This window comes from Pleuronectes platessa, chromosome 13, assembly GCF_947347685.1.
Source record: "Pleuronectes platessa chromosome 13, fPlePla1.1, whole genome shotgun sequence".
In the NCBI taxonomy this organism is placed as follows: domain Eukaryota; kingdom Metazoa; phylum Chordata; class Actinopteri; order Pleuronectiformes; family Pleuronectidae; genus Pleuronectes; species Pleuronectes platessa.
In genome coordinates, this window is record NC_070638.1 from 11,986,171 (window position 1) to 12,001,311 (window position 15,141).

Here is a 15,141-nt window from a genome sequence, read left to right on the forward strand (position 1 = left end):
CTGGGATGTTATCCCAAACCATTTTGCGGTTGCTCCATCTCTCACTTGGAGAGCTGCAGACTACACAGAGTCTGCACTATGTGCTGCTGTACGTCATACGGGTAGGACGTAGGGCGCAAGACATATATTCCCTCTCACACGCTCATACTACCACACCACGTGCAGGTATCAGGTTTTTAGAAGTACTGTACGGAGCCTGGATGTATGGCCCACCCTGTGACAATACCAACAGTGCGCGTGGGCCTGAAAGGCAGCCATTGATAGTTGTGTGGGGCGGCAGCAGGATCGGCTCTGTTTTAACACATCTCTGCTCTTATGGAGACGGAGCGTGAACGTGGCTCGAGGGGAAGTGGTTATGGATAGTGGGGTAGCCCGGGGCTGGATTATGTTGAGTAGACACAATTATGAGAAAATTGGGAAATATCCAGTGAAAGTGGTGACTCCTGTTGGGCCCATGGTAGCTCAAATGTAAGGTGAGGTTTACACCCGATGAATACTGCACTGTTGAATTAATTTTAAAGTTTCTCCCTCCAGGGTCAGCAGCACTCGGGAGGCCACAGACTGCTGTTTATTGACATGGCCATAAAAAATGATACGGTTCATATAAGTTAGAGGGTCACTTTATGTCCTCCACTTGCTTATGATGAGCGGACTTCTGGATAAATCTTAACACTGACAAGCATGTACTGTATTCACTTCATTTATTCACTCACTCAGAACTTGATAGTCTGCTCATGAGAACATAGTAGCAGTGGACCACATCAGAGCAGTTTACGTTCAGGTCTACCTTCTCCGCTTGTTGGTTTTACCCCACCTCTTCATTACAGCCTTATGGAGGAATGATAATAGCAGCCTGAACCTTTAGATAATGGAAACAAGGGCCAGTGGGACCACTGGTTTCCAAGGTTTCCATCCATCATGGCTGCAAACTCAGTTGACTGCAGTGGCTTCCATTGCAAATTCTGTTATCTTTTCCTTTTGCCTTCCAATAATGATTATTAGTTATATTATTGGTGTGAAAACTCACTGTGTTATAATCACACTTTCAGACTTTACTTTCCCTTTGTCATTATCTGCAGTGCTGTATTTCAGTGTGTAGTATAGCATAGGAGTCGGCTGTTTGTTGATATGTATTATGACTGGAATCTTTTATATTATATTACATATGTATTATCAGCAACTGATACAGTAAGGACTCTATGGCATATTTGTTTAGATATTAATATGATACTTTTTATGAGTTTCACTTTTTATTAGATTAGACAAAAAAAGGCATTCTTCACATTCTTCCTCACTTATCTGATATTTAATGTTTCCATAAGCTTCGCTCTATTACTGTGTGCTTTTATTTTCTTGCTCAGTGTTTTTGGTTAATTGAAACAGTCTTTAAATATTTAACATGATCAGTAAACAGTTACTGTACATATCTGTATGTTTATATATACATATATTAGGATAATTTTAACTGTAACTTTATAAAAGTAAGGCACTTTACATTTTAGATGTTGTGGTTAATGACCCAACAGTCCCCTCATTAAACGACATTAAAATTCACAACATCCAGATTTTTGGGGGATCTGAACCAAATTACACACACTTTTAATATCACTCCTCTATACATGCATACCCTATAAAACATTTTCCCATCAAGATCCATGATTCATTTCCTGCTAAATCAATCAAAATATTGGAAAACGCCCTAACCTCGTAATGTTGAGGAAAGTTAAAATAGATCTCTGGATCTGTTCCCCTGATCCAGACTTGCACCAAAGTTGAATGGGTTTGTCTCCGGAGCATACCGCATTCCTCCACCCAGTTCTGTGCTAATCCTTTCAGTAGTGTTTGCGTAATTCTGCTAATTGACAGACAAACAAACAATTGCAGACAAAACAAAACCTCGTCGGTGGAGGCAATTAATGTGATGCAAAGTTAATTGTGCTGTAACAATCATATAAATGACAAAAGAATTCTGAATGCAAAAAGAATAAAAGCCTTGTTGTGTAGGTAAGAATAGAAGGGCAGATTAGGAGTCTCTAAACGTGTGGAGGTACTCTGACATCAGCTGCTGAGAGCCCCTGCAGAGGTCACCTCATATAAAAGGATTAGCTGCACAGGCTCAGGCCATTATGGGTTTTATATCTAATATTTGAAACTGTTAGGAGAATGGTTGCTGACGCAAAATGTGTGCATGGCCAATCTATACCTTTAAGCCATCTGTCTGGGTTGTGTGTGGCTTTGGCAGCGAGTCTAACCCTCAAGCTGAATGACTGATTTACTCAGCACTCCATTAGCTAATGATGTTGGGTGCAGCCTCTCTTCTCCTTAGCCAGTCTCACACATCATTCCCTGTGCTCCTCATCCCTCCTTTAATATTTTCCTATTTTAGTATTTTCCTTGCTTTAATGTTTCTGCCAACATGTAGCAGCTCTCATACTTCCATCCCTCCGTTTCTTCTCTCGGAAAAATTGTAGTTGTAGCGTTGAGCAATCACCATGGTATTAATTCCTGGACCATTAAATTTGGATCTAAACATAAAGCACCGCTCGTTTCTCTGTCACCCCCTTTGAACAGTTTAATAACATCATTTTAAAAACCGTGTAATCTCTCAGATATGTAGTTGATTAAAGTTGATTAAATGTTCAGAGAAGGGAGAGTAGAGCTTTCCCTCGGATCCAGTGGTCTGCTGCTCACGTGGCCTGTTACACTCTAAATGAAAAATGACAGGAGACAGAGAGAGAGAGAGAGAGACAGAGAGAGAGAGAGAGAGAGAGAGAGAGAGAGAGAACAAAAAGAAAGAGGGATGACAGGCAGACAAATTTATTGATGTTGTAATTTGTGGGACTAATAACTATCAGCAACCAAGCTCATATCCATAGGTCTTTGCTGCACTGACAGGGCGTCTTGCTCTTCTGCCTGTGTAAAAGCGATCGTGAACTGGATCAAGGTACCACCAATAGACACACTGGACCAATCGTGAGTCTGTCTCAGCTGTCATCATGTTCGACCACATTTTTATAGCATCCAGTAATTAATAACAACCACTTGAAAACAAACCACTTGAACATACATCAGTGTAATAAGAACCACCTTATAATACAGTGACCATGTAGTTAATGTGTACTTTGACTTTTTATGTTTGGCCAATGTTCCAACTGCGCACATAAGCCCTATGAGACAAATTGTGATTTGTGAATATGGGCTATACAAATAAAATTTGATTGATTGATTGATGATAAAGGAGGCAGGATACTGCAGCCGGCCACTAGGGGGCAATCAAGAGGTTTTAGCTTCACTATTTGGAAGGTGTTATGTCATCCATCTTTATACAGTCTGTGGTCACGGTGTGTTTCTGCCCCGGGTGTTTGTGTGTCCTTTATCCAAATCAGGACATCCCACCGTGCTTCTGTCCAATGATGCTGCATTTGATATCATCACACCATTATATCTGATCAAAAACTAACCACCATTGGGCTTTTTATACCTGATCTCACTGTGGTGTCTAAATCTCGACTCCCTGGCCACATGACCTTTTCACCCCTGTGATAGCCCTGCTTCCAGCCCCTCCCCCTCTCTCAACCTTTAAATAGCCCTTGCTGCCCTGTATGTGTCTTCATACTTGCCACAGCTGCACCTGATGTGGTGTTTGAACTCCTTTAAACCTGAGCTAGCGGCGATGATAATTTCACGCAGCAGCTGCTGTGAAGTTAACACAAATGCCTACTGCATCTGTGTTATGATGTTAGTGGTAATTACTGGTTCATTGGAAGGCTTCAAATGGCCATGTGGACATGGAGCTCCTATCCGCAAGCTTATTTTCCTTGCTTGTGCGCGCAGGTTCCAGCGTATCGCAGACGCAGTCGAGATGAACTCACCTGACCTTCCTCTGTGCCTCTCTCCTGCACCCTCTCCTCCATCCCTGCGGTGTTGAATCCTCAGAGACATCTCGCCACATTCTGTCTGCAATCCTCGTAAAATGTGTTGACAAAAACGGACAAATGTTGTTCACAAACTCCAGAGTAACACCCATATTTAGAAGGCAAAACCAACAGCCTCTCATTTTTTCAGATCATCTGTTAGCGATTTAATCAAGGGGATAACATAGAAAAGCCTCAGTGTGGATAGAGAAACTCTGTGTTCTCTTCGCTGATTGGAATCTCAAGGACTCCTCACTGTGATATACGAGGACTGAGACTCTCTTTAATTAGCACTGACATCATTCGGATGGGAGAGAGAAAAAGACGAGGAACCGGGGGCTGATTGACAAAGGCTGCAGAGTCAAGACTAAAGAGAAAGACGAAGATGAAGTGAATTAGAAAAAGTAGATCGAGGTCTATAAAAGAACTGGCAAGGGGAGAGAAAAGAAGGAAAGAGACGAAGAGCACCGCTGTAAATCTTCTGTCCTTTCTTATCGACTGCTGTCTGGGAAAGCCCAAGTGGGAAGCTATCACAATTAGGTTTAGTAGTTCAGGGGAATTCAGTGCTGCATTTTTTACAATGAATGAAGTTGACTATTTTAGGTGTTGGTTCAAATTGACTGTACGTTCTCATCATCCTTAAATCGAATTCTACATCATTCTACTGTAAACTGAGGAATTTCTGTCTATGTGTATTTCAATTTCAACACCCGCTCATCCAATTTACTTCAAACATGACCTGGTGTATAATTTAAGAATTTGCATATTTTGGATAAGCAGTTGACAAGAGAGATTCAAACGTGACTTTTTCTATATGTTACTTGATATGAAGAATAAGTCGGGACTGCACTATGAGGGCCTGTGCTGCACCTGAACAGTTTACCGTGCACACATGCCGGTGCTTTACGACGGGCGGAGCTGAACTGTGACTGCACTTCCTGCACGGTCACCCACACACTACTGGGCAGAGCAGAGCAGCCAAATCCAGGAGTAACAATATAAAAGAACGACTGACCACACACAGTAGCCTGGAAATAGATCAGACACTGCATGGACAATACTTCAATTTCGACTAAATCTTAGCCAGCAAACATTGTGCTATCTGGTTATATGTTTTACATGTATAAAAAACTCAAATACGGATTCATGTATTATAATTTATGTGTCTAGGCAGAGCAATCTTTATTGTTTACAGTATATCTGTTATTGTAGATTATCAGCCCTCTCCACCCAGAACCCTTTTAGATCATATTTGGAGAGTCAGCCATGTTATTTTGATAAAACAAAATCTTCCCTTTTCTTGTTTTTTTCTATCTCATTGAGGAAAAATGTGAGTCCTTTGTCCAAGTCCTGGGTTGACTCCGTTTGAGGCCATGATGGTCCGATTAAACTCACCATCCTAAAAACCGACATCTGTCTCTGTGTGTGGTTCAACTTGAAACAATCCCTGGTGCTGTTGTTGAGGGAGGAGAGATACAGCCTTCTTCCTCCTAACCCACCTAGATTTTCCCAGATGTCCCAGGGTTTGAAGTGGCTACTCTCCAGTTAGAAGCTGGTTCAAGTGGACAACTTACTGTACTCAAAGCGGGGAGCTGCTTTTTTATTGATCTTTAAAATGTAGGATCATTTTTGGCCATTTTAACGGGTCAAACGCAGATATGTGTTTCCTATTAATTACCCATGGATCTTCCTCTGTGGTGAAATAGAAAGAGAACCACTATATTAACCAGTGGTCTGGTGTTCTCTGAGCTCTTCCAGCACTTGTGTTGCCATTTGGCTGCAGGCTGCACTTTTTCCACTGCTTTGTATCTCCTCTAGTTAGTAACTGCTATGGATAAATTTCAGTTGACGTTAATAATAATTGCGCTTTTTGTCTCTTTGTTTTCCTTGCTCATTTTTCTTTTGATGCGGTGTTTGGTTAAAGAAATGTCAGTGAAACATCCATGTTGAATAATTCCCGTACCAAAGGAGGTCCAACGTGGCTCTGAACAGGGGCCTCTCGATTCTGAAGCTCAACACAAGGACACCACTGTTAAGTTCTTTCCATTTCTGTCTAGAAAACTATGTATATGAGGATTAGATTTCATTTATATCATTTTGTTGCTAAATATCTCACAAGCTATGTCCCATTTAGACCATTCATCTCTATAATATCACAAACCTTCTCCATCCCACAATGCAGTGAGTTCGGGGCGAGAGGGGGGTGAGAAAGTTTCCTCGGCTTTACTGGGTAATCCCTCGATAAATAAACTGAAGGCACGACCACTGCTGCTATCTGTAAGACAATACTCCCCGAGAGGAGGGATGGCCCTGGGCTTGGCTGGCTTGGAGTTAATTCTCCTGCTGTGTTCTTCTCACACTCTCTTGCCTTAGGATCATATGAGCTTAAAGGAAAGATTTCTAGACACCAATTTGGAGTTAAACGTATGGGAATGGATTTTGATTCATTCGTTTGTGTGACAAAAAGTTTGCATTGACTAATGTCTGTCTATTTCATTTGCAGAACAGTAAACCAGAGCAGTATGTAAGCTGTAAAGCATTGATACTGCAGGTGAAATCAAATTTCATTGGATCGCTCACATGCACAGAGAATACGTGCCTCGCATTTCCCTGAAGTCTTTCCGAGGAGACAACATGAGTCCCACCAATCCGCCCCCTCCCACCAGCGTCTGTCCTCGGGCAATCATATAAGGAATGCCGCACAAAATAGCTGAAATTGTGAAGGTATAACAAGGGCAAACAGGTGGCCACACACATACACACTCAAGACCAAGCACTCACGCTGTGCCCAAATGGGATTTTCATTCTCACGCCATCATCAGGTCAGGAGATAATTGATTTACGGCCGTGTCATGGCCTACGCCGTTATTCAATCTGTCATCTGATTGGCCCTCAGGATTATGTGGTCACAAGATCCAACCTATAAGTGCACGTCTCCATTTCACAAGAGGATCCCCATCCAAGATACTGTTTGTTTTTCCGACGATGACTTTGTGTTCTGTTTACTCCGTTGTATGTTTTGTTAGGCGTAAGAATAATTTGTGTCAGCATGATTGTTTTGAAATGCGGGTTTCTCCCGTCTCCTCTGGCCTCTTCAAAAGTAGCACATTTTTTTGGAACGTCTTCTCTCTGGTATTTGTTGGAAAAATATTGCAAACAGAACTGCGAGTGACCTTCTCTTTGTGTTCATATTTTACCCAGATGTTTACATTCTTTTGTCTCAGAGAATAGCAAAGTGTCATACAAAGTCAGGGGAGAAATGACTCTGGGTTTAAAACGTAAGTTCTCAATGACAGGATTATATCATGTTTTAACCCTCTATTAATCACCACTGCCGAGAAATGATAACCTGCAGCTCTGACCTTTTTTGGATGGTTTTTCATTTAAAAGCCAATGTTGAGTCAAAAATAAAGTGCAGTTAATACCTGCTCTCGTTAACTACTGGCTTAAGTTCATAAGAATTCCCTGATTTTTGATATATTTTCTTCACGGATCTGTTTTTGTGTGGTCTGTGTTAGCTTTTTATCGCCCCCATTTAATTTACGTGGATTCAGGATGGACATTACCAGTCAAAAGGCCAACACTATTACAATGTAGGATACAGAGAACCAAAAATCCATGGATGCAGTGAAATAATATTAAAAAAAAGATGATAAAACTTTCAAGACATATCATAAACATACAATTTCTTCAACTGAACTATTGTTACATAGCCATCTTGACTTCAGTCAGCCCTTTGCACACCTGCCCATTGCAGTTTGCCAGCTTCACCACTTTCATACAAACACACACTCTTCCACACGCACAGTATAGTAGACCTCCCAGACTCTGTCTGGACATGAAGTCATGAGACTGTATGTTGTCTGAAATCTGTATTTTTAATCTCAGGAAGATATTTAGCTAAATAAGGAAGAAGGTTAATTTCAACACATCTGCCAGTGTGGTTAAGTATTTATAGTTTTGGGTTATAAACTGTTTGAAGTGAGTTTGTAAGGAAAATTAATCAACTTTGACATTTATAGCTTTTACTATTTCTTTAAATTATCAAATGTTTTACTGGTTAATAACCTACATGTCTGTGCTGATAATGCTGGATTCGTCTCTGGTACTTATCCTTAATTTTGCAATCAATTTTACAGGTTTAAATTTACACATGTTCAAGTTGATTTATGAACACATTGTGCACTGACGCTGTACAAATAAGTTCAACGGTAACTGTCTGCAGAAACACAGCAGCACCTGCATAGAGCATTTGGCTCAGTGTGTTGATAAGTTGCATGGACAAAAAAGTTGCGATTAACCGTCTCACTGCGACAATGTAAAGTCAATATGTGTGTGGCATGTTTGCACGTGCATATGTGGCTGCGAGCTGCTCGACCACATGTGAGCGTGTTTTATGGAACCAGAGGGAATTAAGGTTAATGCAATAAAACAACCTCTCCCCGTGCCCAGCGTCTGCCTCGAGATAATTTAAGACCAGACTGTCGTAAAGAAAAAGTGGGAGAGAAGGACCAGAGTGAAGAATGGAGTGCAAGCAGTGCAGGGAGCAGGAAACATTTTCAGGTAGTTTAGTTATACTGCTGGAAAGCATCTCTTTTGGTTATTAAGCCCCAGATGATCCTCCCCTGCTCAGGATGTGAGAACTTCCATTCAAACTCAATTGATGAGGCACATGAGACGACTGATCCACTTCTCCCATGAGGGGAAGACACATTTTTGACTGTTTAACACTTCAGGTGCTTCCAGAGTTTCTTCTCCAATCTTCTCCCAGCATGTGGACACCCGGCTTTAAACCAGCTCTTTTAAGCACACATGCTTACCAGTATGTCACTGGATTTAGCTGATGTCTACGTCTGTGCTTAGTGTTTCCAGGCCCTCACACGGCGTCATTAACACTGGCCCCGTTCTGCACTGTTTATTAACTCTATTGGAAAATTGCACAACAACAAGCAGAACTGCAAGGAAAAAAATTGCAGCTGATTAATAGATTGTCATTGACTGTACTATATCCAGGCCAACCAATTCCATAATAAGTCAGTGAACTCTGGGTGGGCTGATTGTGAAAACTATCTGTAACATGTGCCTTCCCCAAGTTTGGTGGAAATCGATTTAAGGAGTTTTTTTGTAATCCTGCTAATAAAACACACAGACCTACAGACTGACTCAGGTGAAAACCTTAGTGTTGGAGGCCTTTAGACAGTATTGACACATCCCTCTAAGCAAAGCAGTGAACCTACATTGATCAGTATGAGGAAGAATTCACTCCAGCGAGCAAAAACCATCACACTCTCCGAGATAATTGACGACCATCTAATAACGCTGCCCACATGCTTTTAAGCCAATGAGATGTCATCGATTTCACCGCTCGGTTTGCAGCACACGCCCCTTAATTCTCATGACCCTGCTGTCTCCTCCTCTCTGCTGCGGGCTTTAATAGCCCACTGGAGATCAGCGCCACCGTTTGCCAATAGTGTGCACGTGCATTCATCTCCATGAGGTAGTGGAATGTGCTACGTTTACTGTCAGCCCTCCTGGCAGTAACTCACTCATCACACCATTTTCTTTCATCACTTACCTCACTTCACGCCCACTGTTTTCCCATGTTCCTCCGTCCCGTTACTTTGAACTTTTACATAATTCTCCTCTCTCCCGTCGTCTGTCTGCCATCATTCATTTTTTTCCATTTGAAATGCTCAGTATCGCTGTGAAAAAAAGATTCACTTTGAATAATGTATGCGTTCACATGCTTTCAACTGTGCAGGTGTCACTCGGTGGTTTTATTGAAGCCACCCTGCAGCTCCGGCCTCTCTGTTATGTGTTTTCCTAGCTTAACGGATGCATGTGTGTGTGTGTGTGTGTGTGTGTGTGTGTGTGTGTGTGTGTGTGTGTGTGTGTGTGTGTTTGTTTTCTGTGACCCCCACAGGTGGACAAGGTGTGTGGCCTGACTACTGTGGAACCTGCAGGCATGCAGCCTACTAGCCCCGAGGTCACAACCTCCACCGTGACCTCATCGTCTCCTCTTCCATCTGCCGCTCCCTCCCAACCTCTACCAGAGCAGTGGCAGAGGCAGCTCTCCCACTTGATGAGGTAAGACAAAGCAGTGAAATAAACGTTGATTAACTCGGTGGGATTCAGAAGTTTATTACTGACAGCTGGAATTTAAAAAACACCTCTTTCCGCTAAATGGTAAATGAATTTCAATAAACCTAAACTGGCCAGGTGTGTGAGAAGTAGCCAAAGGGGGTTGGCCCATGTCTGTCCACAGCTGCCATCCCTATTCACTTTCTTCATATGGTTAGTTGTAGACAACACCCACCCACTCACACATGGTAATGTAGAGCCTGGCACAAAAGTCCATGCCCTCCACCTGGCCTCTGAGGCAGCCACCCCATGTCCACAGCAGCTGGTAGTGATGTGCCAGGCTACAGGCGGGGGGGTGGGGGCAAAATTAATCTTGACGAACCGACGATTTCCTGTTTACCCAGACGGCCGTACCACAAACTTTGCCCACCAGGCTGCCTCAGCTTAAATAGCACCACACACAAAAAAATACACACAGACTCAGACTCACACTTGCAGTGTTGCCGGCCTGATTTTGTCCCAAACCATGAATCACTGCACTGATGCCAGCCTAGCTGACAGGTCTGGCCTGGCACTGCCACTGCCATTCATGGCAACACAATCCAGCTCGCCGCCTGCTGCCAACCCTGACCAGAGCACATGTGAGCGCTGACCACTTCAGAGACATGGCAGCGCACAGTGCAGCTCAGGGAAAATACTGTGCTGCTGAGAAATATCAAGTATCACGTAGCGGAGCAACATTTATGTTTGGTTTTGAGGGAGGAAAGAGGTGAAGGTTTCATTGGCTTTCCTGTGAATAGTTAATTAATTGCTTGTGTGTTTGTTTACTGACTGAACGCAGACATACCAGTACCTGTCCTGCTGATGTGGTGTGGTGACAAATGGTTATTGATGTGTTTTGTTTTGTGGTGTGGCCATTCTCTGCATGTGCATGATTAATCACTCTCTTCCAGGGTCAACTGACTGGTCTTTTCTCCCAACGTGTCCTGTCATGTCATCCTTTTGTTTTTCTTTTTTCTTTCTCTCACTCTCACCCCGCTCCCAACCCCCTTTCACAACCGTGCATCCTCCCTGCTTGCCACAATCTCCCCTGGACTCCAACTCCCATCATCCCCAGCTCGTTCCCCCTGAAACCCTCCAAGAACAATAAACATAGTCTGAGAACGCTCTCTAGGTAAGCATGCACCCAAGGGACTCATTTCTCTCAGTCTCTCACATAATTTATCAAGCATTGATTGTGACTGGTGTAGACACGTGTGACACTTTCATTTACCTTAACAGTCAATTATCTTTGTGTTTCTGGTGACTGGTGCTTTTTTTCTACGTCTTACAAAGCCCCGGCCTTTATACGTATCATCTGTTGCTCTCGAACAGCAATTCCCGACACTGCCTGACTCAGCATCATCTCCCCTGCTGTTTCTGCTCTGCCTCACGGGTGGCAACAATATGTGTCAGATCAGAATATCAAGCCATTGTTTCGCTCCACACGAGAGCGGCCTATATCAATAACATGTGGTCGCGGATCTGGTGAAGCAGGCACTGCACGACGCAGTGGGAAATAATGCTGACTTACTGAGGTGGTCAAAAATCCTTATCTACCACCATCAATACATGCGTGTATTGTTTAGTGGGAAAAGACGAGGCCACTTCTGCCACAGTCACACAATGCATTCCTCGGTTGTATGTTTTCTAACATGGACGGTGATGATTAAAAAGATATTTGGTACAACATGTTTTAAAAGGTTTTTTCTTTCCTTAGGGAATTCTTGATGTACCTGCAGCGCTACAAGTCTTTCTTTGCAGCGTTGCCGGAGATGCTGTGCGAGGGGGAGAACGTAGTGGACGACTCCACGTGCTGGAGCGGAGATGATGTAGTTGAGAGGTAAGAGAAATGTGTTCAGTCCTCCAGCAAACATGAGATGTGTTCGGTGTTTCGAGTTTTACTGCTGTGGCCGACATTTTGTCAATCCAGTCCTGAGCTACGGATGGAGATCTTTCATTTCCCCCAAACATAGATTCAGAGATTCAACAGTGCTACACTGAATGGGGACATATGAGTTTTGAGTCCATTCACATTTAGAAAAAAAAAGCAACAGATCCGCTTTGTTTTTGTTTGTGTGCTTGTGAAGGACAATGCCAAAGTGGGTGAGTCAGTTTGCCTGACTGTTGTTAATCAATGAGAAAATAAGGACGTAATTAAACCCAGGCAGAACAAATAGTTGCTGTGTTCTCCTCTCTTCTTGTTGGTGTCAGTTAATGAGCTGTTATCGTTCTTTTTCTCTTTCTTTTATTTATGAGGGCTTTTATTGTGTGCTGATTTTTAGGCCTGGACTCGGAGCCCATTTTCCTGTTTATGGTTTTGGGTGCATCTCCCAGAGACTCCAGCACTTACTCTCTGATGGTGTGTGTGTGTGTGTGGTTACGTGGAAGTCTGTATCTGACTTCCCTAAATGTGTTTCTTAAACTCAGTCCCTGGTTTTTGACAGGGTTAACGCTCTCCTTCTTCTGTGCTGGCTCTGAACTGAAGAACTTCAACACGGCAACCTCAGCTCTTGGCACTGCCAGCGTTGGCCTGAACACAGGAAAACAGTGGGCTGGGGATTCCTTTTCCATGATACGCCCAGAAAGTTTGGAAGATTCTTCGCTCACTGTCTGTTTGCTGGGTTAAGCAATACATTCAACTTTACATTAGAACAAGGGAAGACTTAGGGCAGAGGAACAGCTGTCATGAAAAAAACATGTTTTATTACCCTCAGTGGTAGAGGCAAAATCATCATGTCAAAAATGATCAGGATACTGAGTCAGCTTTCATAATATAATATTATTGTTTTTGTTGATTATTATTACATATTATTACTAATATATGTCCCTTACATTAGCTGGTGGTTGCTAACATCCGCTAATATCAACTGGTGGTAAGCATCTTGCAGTAGACCTTGTACCAAACAGACAAGGACTATTCTCCATCGTGTCCTATGTTCTAGAAGAGAAAATATTATTTATTTATAAGTCTTCTGTTACAGTCATGCTTTGTACAGTGTTGACATGTCACTGCATGAATACCAAATCAGATGTTTCTGGTTCAGAAGCTGCTCTCTTCTCCCTCCTCTTCTCCTGGCCTCAAACTCTCCAACCCTTCCCAGCAACTGCAGGGGATCAGCTAATGGCTGAGACACACTGAGAAGACCACACATTCATTAGAGACTGTAACAGCGTGTTAGCACACAAAGTGCTAAAGGCAGCCAGTGTGCTCGGTCCATGATCAGGAGCATGTGACAGTGTAAACACAGGGCGAGGTAGCCATATCTCTAGCTTAGCTTCAATAGAAAGAGAAGAGAGAGAAAGGGAAAGGCAGGAGAAAGAGAGGATGACATGCAGCAAGTCGCCTGAGCTGCATTTGGCTCCAGGCTGCCGCTGTAAGAACTCTGCTTTGTTAGTGGCACCAGGGCTCCCCCATCCCTAAATAAACGTGTCAAGATACAGCTCTTTGTTAATATTTAAAGCCACTTCTTTATTTCTTTACGCTGCACGTGTGTAAGTGAGTGTCACTTTTACTACCAAAGGCAGTGACTTTTCGACAACAGTGCTAATGGGTTGTAACGGTGTGTTATCGCACGCTCCCTGGTGAGAGCCAGGTCTCTGCGTGTGGTGTCAAGTGTTCTTGGGTTGAATAAGAAAACAGTACCCTACTGAGACATTTGGCACCACTCATAAACTGTTCAGATTGGCCTGTGGCTATTCAGCAAACCTCCTCCACTGTATTTGACTCTGTTGGCATGAGGTAGTGAGAGAAAGAGGGGGACAGGACAGGGCATGAAAGGGGCTGGCGTTTCGGTGCCTAAGTGCCCCCTGTGCCTCCCTGTGCCCCCGATGAGGGAAGCACGGTGGAGTGACGGGGAGGGCTTGGCGGCATAAAGACCCATTGTGGAGTCAGTGGAGTGGGGCACAGCCCTGCCGTGGGGACCCCCAAAGCCTGGAGGGGGAACAAAGACCCTCCTATGAGGCTGCATGGGAAAGACTTGGACATTGCTGCCACTGCTTCTGCCACTGCCCGCACCATGCATGGGAAAGTTGTATGAGAACTGCAAAGGAGATGAGACGAGGGCAGATAGTGAGGGGCGAAGATTAGAAATGGGAGGAAATATTAAAAGAAGTGTGCAGCAAGGAAGAGATGAGTAGTATGATCACAGATGGACATTCTAAACTGCTATTGTGCTATTGTCTTACTTGACTCTGTGGTTTACCGCCATACACACAAGGACGTAGACACACACACATACATACACATACACACACACACACACACACACACACACACACACACATATATATATATACTGTATATCTCAATCTCGGCACAAGATCTTTGCTATTAAACAGCTGGACGGGTGATTCATTCAGACACAATCATACTGTGCTCAGACAAGGAGACACATGTTAGAACATACTCACACACACACACACACACACACACACACACACACACACACACACACACACACACACACACACACACACACACACGCTTGTATGTTGCCACACTTCAAAGCACATCAAAAGCATTGGGGATTTGAATTCCCTTCTTCTCTTTATCCAGCAACTGATGACAGAAGGGCAAGCGGGGGGGCAGGTGCAGTTGTACTTAAACTAAAAGTGCCCGTTGGCATGTGCTCAAACATCTCTGAACATTTACATCACCACACGTGTGAATACTTTGCACCATCTTTTCCGGAAAGATAAGATCAGCCAAAATGACCACAATCTTTATTTAGATCTGCCAGTTACCGTATATCTCTCACAGTAGAGTCTTATCACAATGAGAAGTAATTCATTGCCCGACCTCTCCTCACTTTAATTACCTTAATTACTGTTCCTGTTGTTTCTTGCTTTTTGAGAAGCTTTTGTCTCACGGTGACAGCTCGTGTGAGCAAGTTATGAAATATTGCTGCTGGCTATAGAGACAATTTGACATCGTAAAGACCTTGATCAGCTTCTTGACTGAAAACACAAGAGCCGAAAACAGCCTATTGTTACATTTCATCCAGTCATTACTAGACACTAGATCTTTGGGAATGGATAGCAAATGGCAAAGAAGAAATGATATCATATTCATGGAAGATTTCATTTATAAGTATTTCTAAGTTGC

The 15,141-nt window shown here is 43.2% G+C and overlaps 1 protein-coding gene across 1 annotated transcript in view; it reads left to right on the forward strand.

Moving 5' to 3' along the window:
• Positions 1-15,141, forward strand: part of gpc5c (glypican 5c) — a 93,979-nt gene that overhangs the window by 27,155 nt on the left and 51,683 nt on the right. Inside the window, exons 4-6 of the mRNA XM_053437998.1 lie at positions 9,838-10,001; positions 11,113-11,169; positions 11,755-11,877. Coding sequence (XP_053293973.1) covers positions 9,838-10,001; positions 11,113-11,169; positions 11,755-11,877 — 344 coding nt within the window. The remainder of the gene's footprint in view (positions 1-9,837; positions 10,002-11,112; positions 11,170-11,754; positions 11,878-15,141) is intronic.